The sequence below is a fragment of the Lontra canadensis genome, unplaced genomic scaffold (assembly GCF_010015895.1).
Source record: "Lontra canadensis isolate GAN:19392208 unplaced genomic scaffold, GSC_riverotter_1.0 scaffold142, whole genome shotgun sequence".
NCBI lineage: Eukaryota > Metazoa > Chordata > Mammalia > Carnivora > Mustelidae > Lontra > Lontra canadensis.
In genome coordinates, this window is record NW_022631136.1 from 173,835 (window position 1) to 188,828 (window position 14,994).

The window sequence follows — 14,994 nt, forward strand, 5'->3', positions numbered from 1 at the left end:
TCAGTTTGCTGTAACAGGTCCCTGGCTAGAGACCAGGGGTGGACTGTGACATAATAAGAAATATATATCTGGTCTCTGCCCCTGGTTTCTAACACAGAGCTCCTCAATCTCTTGGAATTTCCTTGGTAATGGGAAGGGTCTTTTGTTCTAAAGAGTTGGATTTTGTGGGCTCCTAGGAAGCTTCAGGATGGAAGCTGGTCATCAGAAAGGCCAAGCTATAATTAGAAGCTTGTAGCCCCCACCCCTGCCATCCTCCAGGGAGGAGAAGGGATGGAGATTGAGCCAATAATCCATCATGTCTACTTGATAAAGCCTCCATAAAAATCCCCAAACTATGGGGCTCAGAAAGCTTCCAGGTTGGTGCACACATACATCTCAGGAGGGTGGACACCACAGCTCCACAGGGACAGAAGCTCCCACACTTGGGACCCTTCTGGCCCTTGCCCTGTGTACATCTTCATCTGGATCATCATCATCTGTATCCTTTCCTATATCTTTTATAATAAACTGGTAAACATGTCCCCCAGGGTTCTATGAGCCATTGTAACAAATGATCAAACCTGAAGAGGGGACAATGGGAACCGCTGATTTGTAGCCAAGACTGACAGAAACCTGGGTAACCTGGAGACCCCCTACTGTGAGTAGTGTCTGAAGTGGGGGGTGGTCTTATGGGGCTGAGCCCTTACTCTGTGGTATCTGTGCCAAATCCAGGGAGGTAAGGTCAGAATTGGTTGGTGTGGAGAACCCGCGCATTTGGTAACTGGAAGTATTGAGAGTAGCAGAGGCAACAAAAGTTTTCTTTTACCCTCTTACTGCTTCTCAATCAGTGTAGGTTGGTATAAATATCCAACAACTTACACCGTGAAGCTTCTCAACTGGGTTATGGACCATAGCTGTTGCAACCTCAGCAGGGTTTGGGGAAATGTTACAAGCGGGAAGAGGGGTGCAGGATTATGACCTCTAGTCACAGAGTATAGAATGGTGGAGAATTTCATCTACCAAAATCAGATGATTAAAAAACTGAAAGAGGTTACAGAAAATTGGATAAAACTAAAACTTAAAAAAAAATTTCCAAAGGACACTTGATATATTGGTTACAAACAATATTCCAGAGAAACCTCATGGACTTGGGAAGGAGGATACCTCTATATCCCATCACCCATATAGGACCTGGCACATGTAAGTTCTCCTCATGGAATGTTCCTGAACCCTTCAGCCAGAGGCAACCTATCATTCTCCTTAACTCATATTTCCTTCTTGCCCGTCTTCTGGAAATAACACAATTTGCCTTGAGTTGTAATTATTTTTATTCTGGTGTAATCCCTTTATGAGATGTAATTACATCTTTTTATTCATCTCATTGCTTTGCTAATATATGTTTGATATATTTCTTTGATTACACATGAAAAGAAAACACACCCCGCTTTTATATTTCAAAAGTCTGTTCATGTTTGCAATATGGGATCTAGAATTTTTTTTTTTTTATCAAGTTTTCTATTTTTGCCAAATCATGATGGCTCAGCTAAAGTTAGGAAATGTAGAAAAAAATCACTATTAATTCTCCAAAACAGTCTTGTTCCTTAAGATTGACATTCTTTCATAACTCCTACTTTTTGCCCCTCAAAGAGATCATATAACTCATTTCCCATCTGTTGTCCTGTGCTTGAATTATAGTCACCCGAATTTAAGTATTTTGACTCTTAGATCACTTTGAGAAAATGGACCCAGTTTTAAAATGGAGGCATTTGTCTACAAATTATGACAAAGTTAAACGGTCATGTTTGTAAGTTTATACAGATACCACAATCCATTCCCCATTAGTTGAAATAATGACTAACCAGTCTTAATGACACTTGACCTAACCCAGACCAAGCCCATTTGCAATGCTCACTGGATCTGATATTTAAAGCTCCTTATCTTCATGCCACAGACTTTTTTCATCTTTTGGAATGCATCTCCCTCCTCATGGTTGTTTGCAGCACTGGAAAAGCAGCATCTAAACTAGGCTGGAAAAGCTCCAGTAGAATCCCATTGTATTGGTCATATAAAGTGAATAAAGGGAAGCAATCAAGTGCAGTACTCTTTCTGCCCCTCTTAGGAGTTTTTAATCTCCAAAAGTTGTTTTAACTGGGTCAGTAATTATTATGAGTGTTTCAGGTTAAAGGAGCAAGAAAATTTAGGAAAAAGTGGAGAAAAAAAAAAAAAGCCTATTGGAGTACATGAATGTACCACCTTCAGACCGATTTTCTAGCATCCTCTGGTCTGGGCAATCAGTCAACAAACTTTCCCTGTGATGTTTTTTGTTTTTTTAAGATTTTATTTATTTGAGAGAAAGCACGAGAGGGGCAGAGGAAGAGGGAGGAGAGTGAGAAAATCTCAAGCAGACTCAGCAGCTGAGTGGGGAGCCCAACTCAGGGCTTGATCTCATGACCCTGAGATAATGACCTGAGCTGAAGCCAAAAGTCAGTTGCTGCACCAGCTGAGCCATCCAGGTGCTCCAAGATGCTATTTTATAGGGGACACTAGAACAGCCTTTATGAAAATTCCCAAGGAGTAATTTTTTAAGAAAGTAAACCCTGGGGACGTCTGGGTGGCTCAGTCCTTTAAGCAGCTGCCTTCGGCTCAGGTTGTGATCCCAGGGTCCTAGGTTTGAGTTCCGCATCAGGCTCCTTGCTCAGCGGGGAGTCTGCTTCTCCCTCTGCCTGCTGTTCCCTCTGCTTGTGTGTGCTCTCTAACAAATAAATAAATAAAATCTTAAAAAAGTAAACCCGGTCTTCTATTAGAAGACAAACAAGAACGTGTAAAAACAAGGGGAAAAAATTAAGGAAAAAGGCTACCTAGTTCACAAGGCTATAGTTAATTGAAAATTCATTGTGCAAGGAACAAAGAAAGCCTTAAGAGTTAAAAGGAGAAAGACTTCCTGTGACCTAGAATGGAATGGGAAGGCTTCAAGGACCAAGATGTGAGTAACGGTACCAGCGGATGGACAGACTATGAGTAGTGTGAGAGCAACAGAAAGTAGTACAGTTTAGAAGGACCACCTAACAAAGGCACAAAGAAAGAGAAGAGGCAGTACAGGACAGTGGGTACTGCACTTTGGCTCTGCTAGAGATTGGAGGAAAACAAGCAACTGAAGGGGAAAGTTTTGGCCAGATGGCAGAAGACCTTTAGTTTCAGGATAAGGGGCTGAGGCTTACTCCTTTGGTCATGAGTAATTAATGATAGCTTTTGATTAGGTGAGCCAGCTGACAATGCTTTAACAACTTCCAAAGACCATGAGAAACATGGGTCACTCATCGAGGAGAGCCTGCAAGATCCAAGGGGAGGACACCAGATGGGGTCTCTGAGAGGCTGATAACTTGATGGAGTAGAACACAGACACCCTGGCCTTTTCACTTATTAACTTTTCCAACTATAAAATGTGCCGCATAAGGATTTCTTTCACTGGGAAATTAAAATTCTCAGTGAGTCATTCCTCTCGCCAGGGAAAATGACTCAGAAAAATCTTCATTTTCCAGGGAAAGAAATCATATACAGCCCATTTTATGTAACTTCAAGTGGATGTAAATTTGAACTCTTACATTATAAATAAAATTCATGGGACGCCTGGGTGGCTGTCAGTTGGGCGGCTGCCTTCAGCTCAGGTCATGGTCCTGGGGTCCTGCTATCGAATCCCCAATCGGGCTCCTTGCTTAGTGGGGAGCCTGCTTCTCTGCCCCTGCCTGCCACTCTGCCTGCTTGTGCTCTCTGACAAAATAAAATGTTTAAAATAATAAAATTTGTTTTAAGCACAAACTTGTCAAGCAAATTCCTTAATATTGATCAAGAATGGCTTAATTTCAAAGCTTGCCAAATGAACTGGAAACTTAGATTTTTCCTTTCACCTTAAGGGTACCTGTGGTTTGGTAAAGCATTCACCAGCCTCTGTCAGGATTAGTCTTGAATTATGCAAGTTTTGATCTAAGGGGTCTTTAGAAATTCATCCCATAGGTTAGTTGTGTCCTTTGCATACCATGCACCCCAAACTTTTTTTAAAGATACACCAGAGAACACTAAAAACCACCAAACTCCCCAGTCCCCACTTCAACCTGGCTTTATCAGGAAGTTCCAGGACAGGCACCCGGAAATGCATTTAACAAGCACCAAGGTGGTTTTTATAACCAGGGAACTGTTACAGAAAAACAAGTTCCTTGCCATGGAGAAGGTAATTTTCCTGTGCAGTGTTAAGTAATCAGAGTAAATCTGCGTTCTGCTCAGCTTTCACCAAGAGCAGTAACATTGACTATGAGGTGGGGTGGAAGGAAGATTTGAGCCAAATGAGAAATCCTGATGTAAAGGAAGTCTGGGAGCTGGGTCTACCAACTGCCGCACAAGGACTGGGGTTACAGAGGTGATGGACTCTTGTGGGGGGGGGGGGGGGGGGGGGGGAGCTGCCCTATGCATTTTGGAATTATCAGCATCCCTGACTTTTACCCACTAAATGCCGTTAGCATCCCTCCCCAGGAGATGACTTTGTCTCCAGGCTGGGACTAAATGTTCCAAAGGGTGGGAAGGCAGAATTTACCTGGCTGAAGGATTGGGTTAGGGAGAAAGTTAGGTAAGGAATGCTAAGTCGGAACTTACACATAGGTCAATAGACTAAAGCATATTGCTTTATTGCTCATCGTTCTTGACAGACACCTAGAAACGTTTAGGTTAAGGCAGTGGGAAATGGAGGGACTTCCACGGGTACGCGAAGAAAAACAAATTCCAGCTCACTTAGAGAAACTTTGGGTTGACATTTATAGACAGAAAAGTAGAACAGCACCCCCCACCTAAAACAAAACAACTTTAAACTAAGCAAACCTGCTTGCTCACTTACCTGTATCTAAGCTTCCATCGCAGACTCCGTATAACAAGGTAGAGACCATTTTGGGAACTCCGTATAACAAGGTAGAGACCATTTTGGGAACTAGTTTTTCCTTACCAGTAAGAGTCGTGCCACTAGGGGACATCACCACACGCAGGCTCCAGATTTTAAGAGCCATGGCAATCTTTACCACGGTCCTAACCTAGCCCCAAACCCAAATGTTCTCGGAGTTCACAGGCCCACCCCGCCTAACCAAAAGCCAGAATCTTCTAGCAGGTGTTCACAGCCACTTTCTGTGACAAATTAAGTGGCTCTGAAAAGAGCCGTTTGGGTCAAGTAGCTGTTCTATTGCGTCCTTTACGTGCCCTTACTTCGAGCTGGTGTACTTGGTGACCGCCTTGGTGCCCTCGGACACGGCGTGCTTGGCCAGCTCGCCGGGCAGCAGCAGGCGCACTGCCGTCTGAATTTCCCGCGACGTGATGGTGGAGCGCTTGTTGTAATGCGCCAGGCGGGAGGCTTCGCCGGCAATGCGCTCGAAGATGTCGTTGACGAAAGAGTTCATGATGCCCATGGCCTTGGACGAGATGCCGGTGTCCGGGTGCACCTGCTTCAACACTTTATACACGTAAACAGAATAGCTCTCCTTACGGCTGCGCTTGCGCTTCTTGCCGTCCTTCTTCTGCACTTTGGTAACAGCTTTCTTGGAGCCTTTCTTGGGAGCAGGAGCCGACTTTGCTGGATCAGGCATTTTTACAAGAAGAAACGCCACACGCCAAGAACGATCCGGACTATTTCCGAAGTGCTTGGTTACGCGCTACTTATAGAGCCTGTATGCAAATGAAGGCTCGCACACGCCTGCATTTTTATTGGTTAATTTTCAACAATGTCGTCATAGGGGGGTGGAGTCCACATAGATAAAGTGTCGGCTCATACTTCCTTAGTGGCTAGCAGAGTAAATGTATTCTTAGCCAATCAAAATGTTCCATTTCAGGCTACCCAATAGTTTCACCTGCTTGGGGCGTTAGAGGATGGTTTTCACTTTTCAGTCCTACGCCTGCGTACAAGAGATCTGAAGGAACAGCTGAAGACAACTTTCTCCTATTTTTGCACCGTTTTACTTCTCTAAGCTTTGTGGAAGTTTGTTTTGCTTTTTGGGTTTTAGAATACCTAAGCCCACGTCTAAAAAAAAAAAATCAGGTGTTTCCCTCAAATTCCTGTTTGCGCCGCTTAGATTATGCAATGAGGAACATATTAGGTCACTGCCTTTACAATTCTTAAGACACATAAACCAGGGAAAGGTTTCAGTATTTAAACAGGGACTTACATCTGGTTTAGTTCTCCCAACTGCGAAATCTGGCTGATAAACGCAGATTCCCATTCCAGCCGTTATCACAAACCCACATGGGAACCTTTCCACTTAATTTCTGTATCTGACGCTCCAGACCTTTAAGTAACTCCGCACCTAAAAAGCGGGATTGGCAAAAACGATCTATAAACCATTTCAGCTGTTCCCTCTAGCGCGCCAGCCGACTAAGTCACTGATTCTATGATATCACTACCCTAACACGTGAGTTGCCCCTGATGGCTCTACCCAGTGCACCCGTGCGCTATAGCAAGCCCGCCGCAGCCGAAAAACTGCACAGCTGCTCTTCATGAAAACGTGGGTGGCTCTGAAAAGAGCCTTTGAATAGGATGGAACCTCGAGCCGAGCGCTCACTCAAGCCCGCTCCCCGCGGATGCGGCGCGCCAGCTGGATGTCCTTGGGCATGATGGTGACGCGCTTGGCGTGGATGGCGCACAGGTTCGTGTCCTCGAACAGCCCCACCAGGTAGGCCTCGCTCGCCTCCTGCAGCGCCATGACGGCCGAGCTCTGGAAGCGCAGGTCCGTCTTGAAGTCCTGCGCGATCTCGCGCACCAGCCGCTGGAACGGCAGCTTGCGGATCAGCAGCTCGGTGGACTTCTGGTAGCGCCGGATCTCCCGCAGGGCCACGGTGCCCGGCCGGTAGCGGTGCGGCTTCTTCACGCCGCCCGTGGCCGGCGCGCTCTTGCGGGCCGCCTTGGTGGCCAGCTGCTTGCGCGGGGCCTTGCCGCCGGTCGACTTGCGGGCCGTTTGCTTCGTGCGAGCCATGATGTCTTACTGTTTTTTTCCGACGAGGGCGAGGCAGTCCTATTTATAGACGTATCCTTGTCTTGATTGGGCCAGAAGGGTTAGGAACCTCCAGAGTGTGATGTCATTGGCTAAAATTCAATCCTCTTTGCTCGGGTAGATTGTTATGCTAATCGGTCCCTCTTTATTCACCTTTCCGTACTTTTCTGTAATCTCACCGATCACGAACGTTTTTCTTTTTAGATCTTTCCTTTAAATTGTTGTCATTTTTGTAAGAGCAATTTTTAAAGTGTTTTCGCCAGCCTGGGATTTATTTTTTAACAGGTGCCTTCGAAATAAAAGCACGCCTTTCCATGAACTAGGTTTCAGCCTCCATTTCCAGTTAAGAGTTATTGTAACTCCAATCCCATAGCTAACATTTATTTACCGCCTGGCTCTGTGCTAAGCGCGTTAGCTGCATTACAGTACGACGGTGATTCAACAAAACAGTATGTAATGGAAGGAACAAAAAATTAAATTTACGTTTACCCAACTTCGGAACTCCGAAGTCGTGTGCGAATCAGCCGTAACCTGCAGGGTAGAGCCTTCCGCCTTTCCTTGGGTTTTTCACCTTGGAGTAGGGTTCCCTCCCCTCAATCCATCAATGGCCATCCAGGTCCTGTAGACGAGACGCTTCTAAGTCAAGGAATATAGGACCGGAAACGTTAATTTCTCCTTTACAAGGAGAAATTGTGAATAGTGAATAGTTTGTAAAGAGTAAACTTGCTTATCAGATTAAAAGCTATAATAAAATTTCAAAGCAAATAAATTATTCGTTGATCACTGAGTTGCTAACATATTTTCTTCAATAAAGTAGTTCCAGCTAAAAGTTTCACCTAAAAGTTTCATTTTTTCTATTCTCTATAAGAAAATTGAAGATCCTCTGCTTTTTAGTTATTTCATATGCTTTGAAGTATTGCTCAGAAAATTACATGTCATAAAACAAGTCATATAAGGTTACCAATGCTTAAAAAGTGTGAAGAGTTAATATATAACTTTTAATCATATGCTCATTCTATTGAAAGAGCATCGCATCCAAACCTTATAAAAAAGAAAAAAAAACACCCCTCAAACCTGTGAATACAGTCAGGTCCAACAAGCTTGAAACTTACTTTATGGTATCAATATGAATGATCATCTTCCTGATGAAGGCAGAATAAAAGTAATTTTGAGGGGATTTCCTGAACACTAAACAACCTAGAAACTTATTTTTATATCTTCAAGTGTCCCCATGGGCAGCACAGTCTCCTGCTCTAGGGAGACCTTAGATGTCCTGCAAAAGTGTAACTGATGTGAACAGCTGTCACCCCTTCCTGTGGTTGTTTTGTAATAATGATGAACATATAGAGAGCATGACTCAGTATTTAAAAGTTCTTCTACATACACTGTCTCGTTTAATCCCAACTCTGTGAAATAGATGCTATTTTCCCCATTCCACAGATAAAAAGACAGTCTCAGAGAAGTTATGGCTTGTCCCAGGCAAGTAACAAGGCCTGCATGATACCATAAAACAAAATAATGAACTTAAAATGGATTTCCAGTTTCATCAGGCTTGGTGCACATTTTAAAGCACTGAAGAATATTCCCATCCCATCCAATCAAATCCTCAGTATTTTTTCCCCACTGAACTGTTGCCATCAGAATAGGAAACCACCATCTGGGGATCTGGATGGCAGCCTAAAGCAGCTCACAATGGCCTCACATTTCTTTGCAGTGTTCTTTTTTAATATATGCATTCTTGGCCATGGCATTCATTTAGATATGAAAAAGATTGTTTACCTGTTGTTGGGGAGTAAAAACTTTACTCTACCCCTCGATTTTTTTTTTTTTTTTTTGGCTGGCCTAAGAATTAAATTGACATGAGACCAATTAATAGGAGAAAATCATATAAGAATATAAGAAAATCATACAAGAATATGAGACCCAAGGCAGTCAAGCAATTGAGGTTTATAAGCTATCCATGGCTAAGAAAGGGATCAGTCAGGGTCTGGGACTGCAAAGGGAAGAAAGACCTTTACAAGAAGATAACATGAGTTAATGTTTGGTGAACAAATGTTTGCTGGGCCATTGGGAAACAATGAGGTATAGAAAAGAATTTCAGTAAACAGACTTTGCTGGGTTCCTCCCTGTCTACCACACCTCGGGCATACTGTACAGTAGTTTTCTAGGGTCATACATAGTTCCCTTCCTAGAGCAGCTCCTCTATCCAAGTTCTTTTAAGCTGTTAGGAGGAAGGCAAAAAGAAAAACTTTTTGAGTCTTCTGTTTCCTAAAAATAATCAGCCTAAAATAATCTATGTGCCAAAGAAACACTTTTTGGGGGAGCTCCCCTACGATGTACTTTCATACAAAATCCCGCAGTCATGGGATGTATTTTGCCTCTATAAAATAGAGAATAAGAAAATTCTAAGAGTCTTCTTCTGGCTATCTTCAGAATAGAACAAGTTGTTATTTACAGATGCGAAGGTCAAGCGTGAAGATTATTTCAAGTTTAAAAAGCAATCAAAAGGGGCACCTGGGTGGCTCAGTTGCTTAAACATCTGCCTTTGGCTCAGGTCGTGATCCCAGGGTCCTGGAATCTAGTCCCACATTGGGCTCCTTGCTCAGCAGAGAGCCTGCTTCTGCCTCTGCCTGCTGTTCTCCCTGCTTGTGCTGGCTCTCTTGCTCTCTCTCTGACAAATAGGTAAATAAAATCCTTAAAAAAAAAATATATATATATATATATATAAAAAATAAAAAAGCAATCAAAACCCAGTAGATTCAAGAAAAGCTTTTTACCTCTCCTACATCTACCTAAAAAGAATTGAGATAGAGGGCCTGTTCCAGAAAGAGATCTGTCACCGTGGATAACTACCTTACACCATGAACTAGGTCTGGTAGACAGGGAGGAACCTAGCAAGGCCTGTTTGATCAAAGTCCTCTGTGTCCCATTGTTTCTGAGTGGCCCAGCACATATGTGTTTAGCAAACATGGACTCTTTTTCATCTTCCTGTGAATCACATTCCTTCCTTTTGAAGTCCCAGGCCCCTACTCCTTCTCCTTAGTTCATCTTACCTGCCTTTGGAATTTCCATGTCTGTGTAGATTCCTTGTACCTACAGAATTAAATGTGATTTTCTGTTAATCTGTCTGTCAATTTGATTCTTAGTCTAGGTAGAAGGTCCTTGAAGGAGACAGGAAATTCTTGCTCCCCAACACTTAGAAGTCACCTTTAATAACAGAATTCAGATCATAATCGTTTGATTTCCCCCGGTCTCCACCTTGGACAATGGAATGATTCCTGTGAGTGTTCTCAATACAGTACTCTATCAGAAGTAAATTTGGGATGCCTGGGTGGCTCGGTGAGTTGGGCCGCTGCCTTTGGCTAAGGTCATGATTCCAGGGTCCTAGGGTGAATCCCCATCGGGCTCCTTGCTCAGCCGGGAGCCTGCTTCTCTCTGCGCCTCTGCCTGCTTGTGCATGCTCTCTCTCTCTCTCTCTGATAAATAAAATCTTGAAAAAAAAAAAAAGTAAATTTGACAATGCAGAAGAATTTCTGATTTGCTGCTGCTGTGGGGAAAAGGGAGTATTTTTCTCCTACTAATATCTCTGAAATTTCTTTTGCCAGGAATAGTAAGAATCTGCAGTTTCCAGATTGAGCCCTGAAGTTTCATTATTTAGTGCTGAATGGGGGGGAAGAGCATATGAATGAAATCTTAACATTTGCCCCAGGAAATAAACAGATAAAAGAAAAGGATAATGTTTTGTATGTGCATGTGTTTGTTCTTAATATAAAAGTAATGGACTAAATTATATGTTCCAAGAAGACTGAATTTGTGTTCAGTCTTTGATTGCAGGACACCCCTGGGCTTCAAGTACCCTCAAGATGAGACTGAATCTTTGGTTTGTGGTTTGGGCCAGCCATGTGCCTGATTGACTTTCATCTTTTTTTTTTTAATTTTAATTTTTAAATCAATTATTTAACTGCCCCCCACCCCCACTTTCTGGTATACATCAGTTTCTTCTCTTAAGGGTCTATTTTTGGTTTGTCTCGCTCTCTTTTTTTCCTTTGTTCATTTCTTTTGTTTTTACATTCCACACATGAATGACATGACTTCCTTTAATCTTAGGTGGCCCTTAGCCCTGGACCAAATTCAGAAGCCAGGGGCTTTTGACCTTCTTTCCTTAACTCCATTCTGAGAACAAGTCATACCCTCAACACCTTGCTCATTGGATGAAAACTTCCCCCTTTTACCTTAACACTAGTCCTTGTTCTATGCAGTGAGGGGTGGCATAGGGAAGGAAAGTTTTCCTCAGTCCTCTTCGGGTACCCAGCTGGTAATTAAATTACCCAGCTGAAAATTAAACCAACAAAGACAGAACCAACAGCGGAAGAGAACACACAGGTATTTAAAACAAGTTTTATGTGATGTGGGAACCTTCCTAAGGAAATGGAGATCCAAACAGTTTGACCGGAGTATTTTTGTGCTCGCTGTGAAGTGTAGGCACTCCAAAGAAATGCAGTAGGGTACAGAGTATGAAGTAAGTCTAATAAGCCAGAGAAGGCAACGAGTCCTGTTTGTTAGGTTTCTTCTGTGGGTCCCTTTGTCTTTAGAACCAAAGATGCTCCTTTCCTCATCTGTCCCTCTAGTCCTACAGAGAAGCCACAAGAAGCTTTTATGACCTGTTTCAAGGGAGAAGGCTTTGGAGGGAAGTTGACAATGACCTGCCTGCTTATATTCCTTTCTCAAGATTTCTTCAGCTTAAAATATTTAATATGCATGTCCCAAACCCCGTCAGTGACAGAATATGCCATCCCTAAATTATTTGGCATTTGGCACATGAATTATTTTGAGCTAAAGGTACATGAAAAACAGCAGGTGCAAGAAGTATGTTCTGACCTCTGTTTCTTTCCTAAAAACAGGAGACTAAACACCCACATGGAAGATGTCTTCCCTATACCAGGAGGAAAACAGCATTCTTTTCACCGAGGATGGGGAGTTGATGCCAAGAGAAATCTGCACAAAGAAACCTTTGTTAAACTAACCCTTATCTTCCTAGCAATTTTTCCACCATGAACTGCCCTAGCCAAAACCCTTCCATCTTGTGACATTTTCATGATTCACTCTTCTGTCCAATTCAGTCTATAAGCAGTCAACTCTAACTGCTTCTCTGGGTCTTCATTTACTTACGAGGGCTCCAGTGTCAAAGAAAACTCAGTAAATAGATTTCTATGCTTTTCTCCCGTTAATCCATCTTGTGTCAATTTAATGATCAGGCCCAATAGAAAAAAACTAAGCAGGTAGAGGTAAGATTTTCCTGTCTCTACAGCAGATTTTAGTTGGCAGGGTTCAGAAGGTACCATCCCCAAATATGCCACACTGGTAGATTAATTATTTTGAGCTGAAGTTACTAGAGAAACAACAGATAAAGGAGGGGCTCTCTGACCTACCCCTTTCCACCTAAAAGCAGCTCAGAAAATTTTCCATGAGAAAGGTAAATTACTTGGGGTCTTTTGTTGTTGTTTTTAAGTTCAGGCCACAGATGTTAGTATAACACTAACTCTGGTTTATGGGGAAAATTAGGACAGAATGTTCACAATTCAATGAATATACAGCCTGTCTAGAAAGAAGAAAAAGAAAAAGAAGGGAAGGAAGGAAGGAGAGAGGGAGGGAGGAAGGGAAAGGAAGGGAAGGAAGTAAGGAGGGAAGAAGGGAGGTAAAGGGGGGAAAGGAGGGAGGGAGGGAGGGAAAGGGGAGAAAGGAGGGAGGAAGGGGGGAGAGAGGTGGGTAAGAAGGAAGGAAGAAAAAGGCTATTTTTTTTAAAGATACCTTCTTTATCAACATTCCTTTCATTTAATTTTTGTAATCAACACCTATTGTGAATCCCAGGGTATTGATTTAGGCAAGTGATGATAGTGGTACCATTCAACGAGCAGAGAACAAGGTTTATGGCTGGGGAAGAAGGAAGAGAATGGATTCCCTCAGCCCCCATTAGAGACACACCTTGGAGCTTTGAAGTTTAAGCTTTTTGAGATTTTTTAGTGTAAAACGACTAAAGAACAACCAGGAGGATCTCTATGCCTGGAGCCTAGAAGTCTGGATAAAGATATATTACTGGGACTCACTGGCATATAAAAGATAGAGCCAGGAGAGGAAAAAAGGCATGTAAGATTTAAGATAATACACATCCCTCAGAAAAAAGGGGTAATTCTTTCTGATACAGAAACCACATCTTCTGGTGGATTCTCCTTACAGAAGGCCCTGGTAAAGTAACAAACATGCTATCACTAAAGGACCCCAACCAACTTCATAGGGCAGTTTCTGGTAATGATCTTCAAAAGGGAGATTTCCCCTTGAGAAACCCAATTCAGCAAACTTTGCTAGCTCCACGTGTGGCGTCCATGGGTACACAATTCTGCCACCGATTTCTAGCTGCAAGCAAGGGTCAACTTTAGAGGATCTGTAGAAACGGGGACACAGAACATCCTTGTCTTCTTTCTGTATATATTGCTTCTTTCGGCCGAGCTCTGGATGACAGTGGGTTGGATTCACTGACCTCCACAGGAAGGCTTGCAAATATAGTAAAACCAACTTGCCTAGGATCTGATTTCTCCCGGGGGACGTGAAATTCCATGCTCCCACCATCAACAAAACACACTAGACTCAGAAATTACGGCGCTCTCCCCGCGCTCCGCACACACACGGGTGCGGCGGCCCTGACCATGACCTTCTAGGTCTGCCAAAGCGTCGGACCTGCTTTTGTTGCTGTTCTCTGCAACCGTGCTTTGGAACCCGGCGCCCCTTTACTCGGATGAGACCCGGCGCCGGCGCTGTATTCTCCTCCCTGTCTCTCCACTCCGTTTGCCCTTCCTTTTGTCTTCTCCCACCAGAAAGATCTTTCTTAGCCTACATTTTATGCCTGGGGGAGTCCGCAAATGGAGAGACGAAGGCGAAAGACAGTTGCGGCAGCCAGAAGCCTGGCGTTGGGATCTGTGTTCTCCCGGGACGACGGCCGGTAGGTTCTTGTTTCAAGAGCCCGCCAGAGGAAGCCGTGGAGAGCGAGGAAGCGGGGCTGGGGACACCGCAGAGAAGAAAGGACGGGATGCCGAGCGGGCGGGGACGATTTGGGGCGGGCTTCCCCGCCGCGCGCCTTCTGTTCTCAATCTGGTCCGGCAGTCTTGTATATTAAGGGGACGGGTAAGCTTACTCCTCCAAAGGTTGTGTTTGCGAGCTGCAGTCAGTATGTCGGGAAGAGGAAAGGGCGGTAAGGGCCTGGGCAAAGGCGGTGCCAAGCGCCACCGCAAGGTATTGAGGGACAACATCCAAGGTATTACCAAACCGGCGATTCGGCGCCTTGCCCGGCGTGGAGGCGTCAAGCGGATCTCTGGCCTCATCTACGAGGAGACTCGGGGCGTGCTGAAGGTGTTCCTGGAGAACGTCATCCGGGACGCAGTCACCTATACCGAGCACGCCAAGCGCAAGACGGTCACTGCCATGGACGTGGTGTATGCCCTCAAGCGACAGGGACGCACCCTGTACGGCTTCGGGGGCTAAGCGGCCTGAACTTCAGCTCTGCGTGGATCCATACCAACGGCCCTTTTTAGGGCCAACCATCTAGTTTTCAGAGGAGCTGGACGCTTGGGTAGACCTTGGGGAGCTTTGCTTTGGGGCTAGAGTCGGCAAGCTTAGTGGGAAGTAATGGCTCCTGCAGCGCTAGCCACCCTGAATCCGCTAAGCATTAAATTAAAATCCATTAAGCATTTAACTAAAAAAGTTTTTCATTTGCTCGCCTCTTAAAGATTAGGTTCCAGATCTAAGCAGCCTTTCCGTTTGTTTCTCGGTACACTGTCATTTGTGATCGCTGGTCTGTGAAAAGTAGAGTTCCGTGAAGGTCGAGTTCTCTAGCTGGCTGCATCCGCTTGAGCAGACTCGGAAGGCTTGCAACCCAGAGGTGCCGGCTGGGCTGTTCGGTGGGTTTAAGCCTCAGTTTATTTTTGGTTTCACTTCCCACCTCTACAGC

At 44.2% G+C, this 14,994-nt stretch overlaps 3 protein-coding genes across 5 annotated transcripts in view; 1 reads left to right on the plus strand and 2 right to left on the minus strand.

Annotated features, from left to right (window-relative positions):
• LOC116858809 (histone H2B type 2-F) overlaps nucleotides 1–6,221 on the minus strand; it is a 19,701-nt gene extending 13,480 nt beyond the window's left edge. Inside the window, exon 1 of one of the 3 annotated variants that reach the window (XM_032843716.1) lies at nucleotides 5,221–6,185. In XM_032843716.1, coding sequence (XP_032699607.1) covers nucleotides 5,221–5,597 — 377 coding nt within the window. In that variant the 5' untranslated portion in view covers nucleotides 5,598–6,185. Of the gene's footprint in view, nucleotides 1–5,220 lie in introns of all 3 variants that reach the window. The other 2 variants (XM_032843714.1, XM_032843715.1) reach the window with 2 other exon arrangements.
• Nucleotides 6,222–6,468: 247 nt separating this feature from the next.
• LOC116858768 (histone H3) lies at nucleotides 6,469–6,977 on the minus strand. The gene has a single exon (XM_032843668.1). The coding sequence runs from the start codon at nucleotides 6,975–6,977 to the stop codon at nucleotides 6,567–6,569; it is 411 nt and encodes a 136-aa protein (XP_032699559.1). The 3' UTR covers nucleotides 6,469–6,566.
• Nucleotides 6,978–14,211: 7,234 nt separating this feature from the next.
• LOC116858703 (histone H4) lies at nucleotides 14,212–14,637 on the plus strand. Its single transcript, XM_032843566.1, has one exon. It carries the CDS (start codon nucleotides 14,217–14,219, stop codon nucleotides 14,526–14,528), a length of 312 nt encoding a protein of 103 aa, XP_032699457.1. The 5' UTR covers nucleotides 14,212–14,216; the 3' UTR covers nucleotides 14,529–14,637.
• The last annotated feature ends 357 nt before the right edge of the window (nucleotides 14,638–14,994 follow it).